This window comes from Pinus tabuliformis, chromosome 9, assembly GCF_031772625.1.
Source record: "Pinus tabuliformis cultivar Carrire ecotype Pingquan chromosome 9, CPIR1, whole genome shotgun sequence".
Lineage (NCBI taxonomy): Eukaryota > Viridiplantae > Streptophyta > Pinopsida > Pinales > Pinaceae > Pinus > Pinus tabuliformis.
In genome coordinates, this window is record NC_142307.1 from 776,187,545 (window position 1) to 776,195,802 (window position 8,258).

Here is an 8,258-nt window from a genome sequence, read left to right on the forward strand (position 1 = left end):
ACATATGTCGGAACATGCAATAATATGCAAGTTCATGGGACTGTGGCCAACGGAACGAGCGCTCTGTCAATGGATCAAGCAACATTGGAAACCTAAAGGTGATGTTAAACTACACCTAGGGGAAAAAGGTTTTTTTACTATTGTTTTTACGAACTTAGAGGACAAGGACAGGGTTTTTGATGGAGGTCCTTACTTCTTTGCATCAGCGGGACTCTATATGAGACCCTGGAAAGCCAACTTTGTGCCAGAAAAAGAAACCTTCACACAGGTTCCTGTGTGGATCCGCTTATTCTCCCTTCCAATAGACTATTGGGGATTAGCAACGCTTAAGCAAATAGGAGACCATCTAGGAACCTTCATCAAAGCTTCAGAAGCAACGATGCAACGAAGATACACTTCCTGTGCAAGAATCTGTGTGGAGATGGATGTCTCAGGAGCTCTGCATGAAGGCTTATGGCTGGAGTTTAGAGATGAGGACTATTTTCAAGCCATCGATTATGAGCAAATCCCCTTCCGATGTAGAAGGTGTCATGAACATGGACATCTTGTCAGAGAATGCCCTTTAAACAGAACAGGGGAAGAGCACAAACCAGAGCAAGCAGCAAAGAGCAAAGAAGCCTTCACAAAGCCAAAAGCAAGACAAAGAGCTAACAGGAAAAGAATGAACAGAGCAGGGGTAGACCCAGGCATTACCAACAACACCTTTAGCATTCTGGAAACCGATACAGATTCAGAAGGAACAAACAGGGAAAAGAAACTTAATGAAGAGCCAAAAGACAAGCAAGGCCATAAAACAAAGGACGGGGAGGAAAATCTAATCAGAACAGAAGTCCAAATGCAAGAGCTAGAAGACGAATGCGATGAAGATACTGATATGCTAACCAGCGATGGGGGTAGTGAGGAGATGGAGCTCAATGAAGTTCTAGAGAAGGAAGGGGTGAACCTACCAGACATGGAAGAAAACTGGAGAACTCAAGGACTGGAAAATATTCCAGAAGAAGAAATAAGGAAGATCAGTGATCTATTCATCGCAAGACAAAAGGCGGAATTAAACAGGAAAAACAGGAGATTAGGTATAGCAAAAGGCACAAGAAATCATTCAAAGAGTTTTTCTCTTAATCCAACAGATCTGAAGCAAAGAAAGAAAAGAGGCCGAAGAACAAATGGGGAGGTATTGCAAGATTTGGGGATTTTAATGTTAAATTCAGGCAAAATGAAGGCTCTAAATGCCTTCCCGTCTTACCAATAATATATCTAGTTATAAATGAAAATCATTTCATGGAATGCAAGAGGGCTCAATAGCCAAGCGAAACAAATACTTCTTAAGAGAAAGTTCCAAAAAGAAAAGTCGGATATTATGTTCATACAGGAAACCAAATGTGCCATTAATCAAATGGTGAACATCAGCAAAAGGTTGGGTAAACCTATAGAATTTATAGATGTAGCCAGTCAGGGATGGGAAGGAGGCATAGTTACTCTTTGGGACACCAGAGTGGTAGGTATCCTCTCAATGGAAGCTACAAGATCGTTCGTAGCCACGGAAGTTCAAATGATAGGTAATTCTGAAACTTACTTATGCATAAATGTTTATGGACCGCAAAGGTTAGAAGATAAATTTTCTTTTCTTAGTTCTCTCATGAGTTTAAAGCTTAGACATCCCACCTCGAAGATAATCATGGGCGGAGATTTTAATATGATAACCTCTCTCCTGGAGAAGAAAGGAGGAATCAGAAGGCTCAATAAGGATGCAGAACTCTTTGCTGAATTCATTGATTCTGCCAAACTAGTAGACATCCTTCCCAAAAATGGATCCTTCACTTGGAACAATAGGAGAGGAGGAGAGAAGCTGATTGCCTCTCGTTTGGACAGATTTCTGATCTCTGAAAGCATTTTACTTGAAGGAATAACAGTGGATTCTGACATTCTTCCCAGTGGAGGATCAGATCACTGGCCAATCTCTTTGGAGGCAGCCTTCCTAGGGACCCCTAGAAACAAGCCCTTTAGATTCGAAAAGTTCTGGTTGACTCACCCCAATTTTGTTCATTTGCTGGAGAAATGGTGGTGTGAACCATTGGACATCAGAGGAACCAGAATGTTTAAGCTCCAAAGCAAATTAAAACACATCAAAAACAGAATTAAAGAATGGAATGCAACTGAATTTGGGAACATCTTCTAGGAAAAAACCATCATAGAGGGCAAGTTAAATCAAATTCATAAGGAATGGGCTTCGGGGAACAGCAGTGAAGACTCAAGGGAACAGGAGAAGGCATTGATGCAACAATGGCAACTCCGTTGTCAACAGGAAGAAACACTTTGGAAACAAAAGTCAAGGATCCAGTGGCTAAAGGAAGGAGAACAGAACACCAAGTTTTTCCATAGATCCACGCTGGACTACAGGGGTGCAAATAAAATTCTTCGGCTCAATAATGAAGCAGGGGAAACTCTTCAAAATCACAAGGAAATATCAACTTTGCTTACTAGGCACTTTAATCATATAGCTCAGGAAACGCAGGAAGAAAGAACAGAGGCCATAGAGGAACTAACCCAAGCTATACCCCACATCATAACTAATGAGCAAAACTCAGCTCTGTTAAGAGCTGTCTCGATGGAGGAAGTGGAAGAAGCTGTCAAGAGTATGCCGAATGATAAGGCACCTGGGCCTGACGGTTTTACAATAAATTTCTACAAAGCCTGCTGGCCTACTATTAAAACAGAGGTTTGGGAAGTTGTAGAAGATTCCAGACGCTCCTGTTCCATTCTCAAATCGCTGAACTCCACCTTCCTAGCTCTAATTCCTAAGGAAGAAGAGGCCAACTCTCCAGAAAAATTTAGACCTATAGCTTTATGTAATGTGATATATAAAATCATATCTAAAGTTATAGCCAACAGACTTAAGCCAATTCTTCCTGACTTAATTTCGGAAGAGCAGTCAGGCTACGTGGAGGGCAGACAAATTTTGGACAACATCCTTTTAGCTCAGGAGATGGTTCATACCCTTCAGACAAGAAAATTAGCAGGTATGCTAATGCAGCTAGATCTCTCCAAAGCTTTCGACAAGGTCAACTGGAATTATCTGGAAGCCATTCTGAATGCTTTTGGCTTTGACAAACAATGGACCAAATGGATCCTAGCTCTGATTAAATCCACCAAATTTTCTATCTTGGTCAATGGCTCCCCCTCGGAACCTTTCTCCCCCTCCCGAGGCATCAGACAAGGAGACCCTCTCTCCCCATTCCTTTTTGTGATCCTTATGGAAGGGCTCAGCAGACTCATTCACAAAGCAAGAGATGAAGGAAAAATCAAAGGATTACATCCACTTCACTCCATACCTGCAACAACGCACCAGCAGTTTGTAGATGACACAATGTTGCATGGCACTCCAACTGTGAAAGAAGCCAGGGCTTTCAAGAACATTCTAAACCTCTTCAGCAAAGCTTCAGGTATGGAGATTAATCATGCTAAATCTACTATTTTCTTCTTTAATACTCATCTAGCCATTCAGAAGCATCTATCTAATATTCTAGGCTTTCGAAGGGGTAGTCTGCCCTCTAAGTATCTGGGAGCCCCGCTTACGACTAAACCTTGGCAAAAAATTCATTGGGAAAAAATCTTGGCGAAAATGGAGAAAAGATGTAAACATTGGACTCATAGGGCTCTTAATTTTGCTGGAAGATTGGTCCTCACTAAAGCAATACTGCAAGCCATTCCGCAGTATCTGCTTTCCATCATGCCGGCTCCTAGTGGAGTCTTCCAGAAAATTAGAGCTATACAAAGATCATTTATGTGGAGTGGCAATGCTGAGAAAAAGAAATGGGCACTTGTGGCCTGGAACAAACTATGCAAATCGAAAGCAGCAGGGGGCTTAAATTTAGTGGATCCCTACACCATCAACATGACATGCGGAGCCAAGCTGTGGTGGCGTTGGTTGAAGGAACCCAATCTGCCATGGGCCAGACACTGGAAGGAGAAATACACTCCCGACTGCAACGAACAGGACTTAATAAGGTTACAGGAAGTGCCTGAGGGTTCTCCAATATGGAATTTAGCAAGAAGGAATCGTAACTTAGTTCAGGATCATAGTTTCTGGGAAATCCGCAATGGGGAAACCGCCCTTTTTTGGGAAGATGCTTGGCAGCAACTCCCAAAGCTGGAAAAACTAGAGCTCGAAGATTTTAAAAGAGAATGCCAGAACAGGGGAAGGTATACTGTCCACCATTACTGGAGCCACAGCAGCAGCGACCAGGAATGGAGGGAATGGTTAATCCATGATACAGAAAACTCAATTGAGGAAAACAATAATATAAGTGATCTGCTAAACCATCTAAACAAAAGAAAAATCAGAAAGGCCATAGAAAGCGACATGCTAAGATGGGGCATGAAAGGGAGTGGTAATTTCACACTCAAAGAGGCCAGAGAGCAGCTAGAGCATTCAGAGCAGGTGGAGGTAATGCAATGGAGCAACAAGGTCTGGGATCCCATGTTTTGGCCTAAAATAAAAACCTTTCTCTGGCTCCTAATGCGGAGAAAAACTCTTACCTGGGAGAATCTGCACAAAAAAGGTTTTAAGGGCCCTTCTAAATGCCCTCTGTGCAATATAGCTGAAGAAACTATGAACCATCTATTCAACACCTGTGAATGGGCTGATCACCTTTGGAGATGGATGGAAACTATAATGCAACAAACTAACAGGGATAGGGACTCCATTCAAAACACTATTATGAATTGGCCAAGCGAGTATTCAAACAATTTAAGAATCAACAGTATATGGAAAGTCTTGCCAGGCTTCATAACTTGGACCATATGGAAAGAAAGAAATAGAAGAATTTTTCAGAATGAGCACAGAAATATAGAGCACTCGCAAATTACCTTAACCCAAAATATTCGACAATTAATCTTGGTAAAATGCAGAGCCGATCCTGATAACCAAGCTTCGGCCAAGGACCAGAGAATTCTGAACGCCTTCAATTTGGACAATGAACGAAACATGGGAACCACAGAATGCCAGCAAAAACCAAGCACTGTGCCAAGCGGCTGGAGTCATCCGCCTGAAGGGTTCCTAAAGCTAAACTTTGACGGTGCCTCGAGAGGCAATCCTGGCTTGGCAGGCATTGGAGGAATCATCCGGAATCATAAAGGGGAAATTCTTCACATTTACAGTAAAGCCCTAGGGGAAGGAACCAACAACGAAATGGAATTTGCAGCCATGGAAAGAGGACTAAGGATTCTCAGAATGAACCAAATAGGCAACGCAGTGGTTGAAGGTGATTCAGAGGTGGCCATAACAGCGGCCAGGAAAATCTACAGGGGAACGCCAGCAAGCAAGGTTACCAAACATTGGCGACTGGCCAAGGTTACAGACAATATTGCCAAACTGTTAGGAGAAATGAAAGGCCTCATCTTTCAGGCGGTAAGACGAAATGAAAATTCGATTGCTGACCACCTGGCGAATCATGGGATTGAACACCCCAACACAATGTGGGACAATTGTTGGCAGGATATTGACAACCCATAGTTAAAAGGAAAATGCACGCAGCTCTCCAGGTTGGATCTAGTGACGACAGAGGAGTCCGACCAGAGGGTCGAATAATTCAGCGTCATAATTGATTAGACATGCTGACTCGGCAGGCTCCATTAAATTCCAACAGGGCTCGAAGGACAAGCGAGATAAGGGCAACTATGACAGAAGCAGGTGACAAAGATTTTTGCAGTTTTCATGATCTGTGATGGTATGAGCCGCCGAAATACGATCAGGAAGGGGGACACTTGGCAAGATATGGAGCAGGCAGGGAGCGGTGACCGTAAGGGGGTGCAATTATACCATAACCCAACCAACATACCATCACGCAGCAATTATGATGATCTGACGTGCAAGTTGCACAGAGAAAAGCGATCATACACCAGTAATTTCCCCGGAATTCGATATTTAACCACTATCAGAGGCAAAGGGAAAAGCATTGTTTTATCATGTAGCAAGACAGATCCTCTTCACTCTGCAGATAGAGCTCAGGAAAACGCTAGGAGAGTAAGAAATACAATGGCAGGGGAGGGCAGCCGCAATGAGTCTGCCAACAAAGACCTTCGGCAAGCGAGAGAGATGTATGAAACGCGGACCTCACAAAGGAATAAGCGTAAGATTATCGACTTAGAAGCCATGGTCCAGGAAGAGGAGAACAAGCTTTCAGACCAGCAAATTGGAAAAGAAGTGGACTGGATCCTGGACCCTGGAACAATCAGCACTCGCACTACTCAATTTGTCAGAACCCAAGCTGAGAGCTGGCGCATGAAGACCCTTCTTGCGAAAGCTCTGGGTATTCAGGGAGAACATGCGGAGCAGTTGCGAAAGCTTCAGAATTTCACAGAAGCTATGAGGCATGATCATATGGCGGTCGTTGAGAGTAGTGAATTCAAGCTGAGTGCGTTGCACCAACAGGTCGACACTATCGACAAGAAACTCACGGTCCTGATTAAACTCTTAAGACATGTCATTGGTCAAGACAGCAAGCCTTCAGATATGCAGAAGGGAGATCCGACTGGAGATCAGCAGGGCAATCCTCCCAAGCCAGGACAGGTCAACATGTCAAGGTCTGCACCGGTCCTGGAGATGTTTAAACATATCTGATTCTGTAGTCTCTCAGACTCCACGTCCTCGGCGGTCAGTCTCTTTATTTTCGCGGCTTGCTATCCTCGCTTCCTTCTTCTTTGCGGGTTGATATGTTTACTGTCTAGGTAGCCTGTCTAATGTCTTCTCCGACAGGTCTTCCTCTGTTTATGTCCTTCTGTTAGTTCTAGTTCTCTGTCGCCCTGCGAGGTGTGCTGGTTTTTAGTTTTCAGTTACTCTGTCTTCTCTTTTTGGTCTCCTGAAGTAAGGCTTGCTGTTAAGCGGCCCATAGTCTGCTGATGCAAAAGTTTTGTACTATATTTTCTTTTTGTTAATATCAAAAGCTGACTTACAAAAAAAAAAAAATAAGAAACCAACATCACATAGGAAATCTTTAGTAAAGTTGTGATAATCAAAAAATTGAGATTGATAAATGATTAATAGGAAAGGAAGCAAGGGATTTTGCAGCAAAAAGGGTTGATTTCGTTGCAAAATTGATTCATTTTGTAGCTCCAACACCAAATATCAACCCTTTCCCAATCAAATAAAATAATATATATAGATTATTTATAACAAATCCTATCTTCTAAAGATTACAACGAAAAATAATATTTTATCAAAAAATATAATTTGGACAATCTCAACAAAATTAGACAAAAATAGAAAGTATTATGTTTTGTTTTCTCCAACTGACCTTAATTTTTGAATTTGGTTCTAAAATATCTGAATTTTCTCTTATTTAGCTCCTTTAAAACTAGGTCTTCATTGATCTTCTATTGAAATATTTCCTGCCTTCGAGAAACTATCTTTGACTAGAAAATTAAGATATGAGATCAAGTTATTCCCATTTTTCTTCTACTAGATAAGTTAACGCAACCATTCTTTTATAATCTTCATTTACCTCTGTATATTTATGAAAGGTTAGTTTAAATATGAATAAATATCTAATGTCATAACATATGAACAAATCATCAAATAATTTCTCCAAGGGAATTTTACCACTCAAAGCTCCTTCTACCTCAGTAAATTTTGATTTACCTCATGCAAATCTATTTAATAATATATGATATTCATCTTTAGTTACCATTTTTCCCTGTTAATTTATAAAAGAGAGTAAACCTTTTTCCTATAAAGTAGAAAATTTATTGTTAAATTTATCAATCTCGACTTGCATAGAATCACACTTTTCTTGCAACTGTATCATTAAACTATTATTGCTCAAAACTTGTCTACTTTGTATGATTATATGAGTCTTGTCAGGAATACATATGTCTTCCATCTCCTCTTTTGTTTTTGAATTCAAATTATTGATACCCTTATTAACTTGATTGGGCTTACTTCCATGTTCATATTTTATTTCATTAGTTGACTTTTTAGCTTTCTCCAATAATTCCTCTTGTTAAATTGTGATCTGAATTGATTTCCAAATTTTATACATTGAAGAGATGATTTCCATCAAAATTCTTTCCTTTGCTTGAATTAAAAATTGCACATTGTTGCCTTGAGTTAGATACTACTCAAGTTTTTTTTGTAAACTTGAATTCTTCTGCATTTCAACAACTACTTCATTATATGACTAAATTTTCTCATTCTCATCTCTTTCTAATGATTTCTTCAACTTGTTAATTTCTTCATTCTTTAAACTTAAAGAAGATAATGC

At 40.7% G+C, this 8,258-nt stretch overlaps 1 protein-coding gene across 1 annotated transcript; it reads left to right on the forward strand.

Annotated features, from left to right (window-relative positions):
- Nucleotides 1–1,675: 1,675 nt before the first annotated feature.
- Nucleotides 1,676–2,176, forward strand: LOC149151028 (uncharacterized). Its single transcript, XM_089443031.1, has one exon. The coding sequence runs from the start codon at nucleotides 1,676–1,678 to the stop codon at nucleotides 2,174–2,176; it is 501 nt and encodes a 166-aa protein (XP_089299157.1).
- The last annotated feature ends 6,082 nt before the right edge of the window (nucleotides 2,177–8,258 follow it).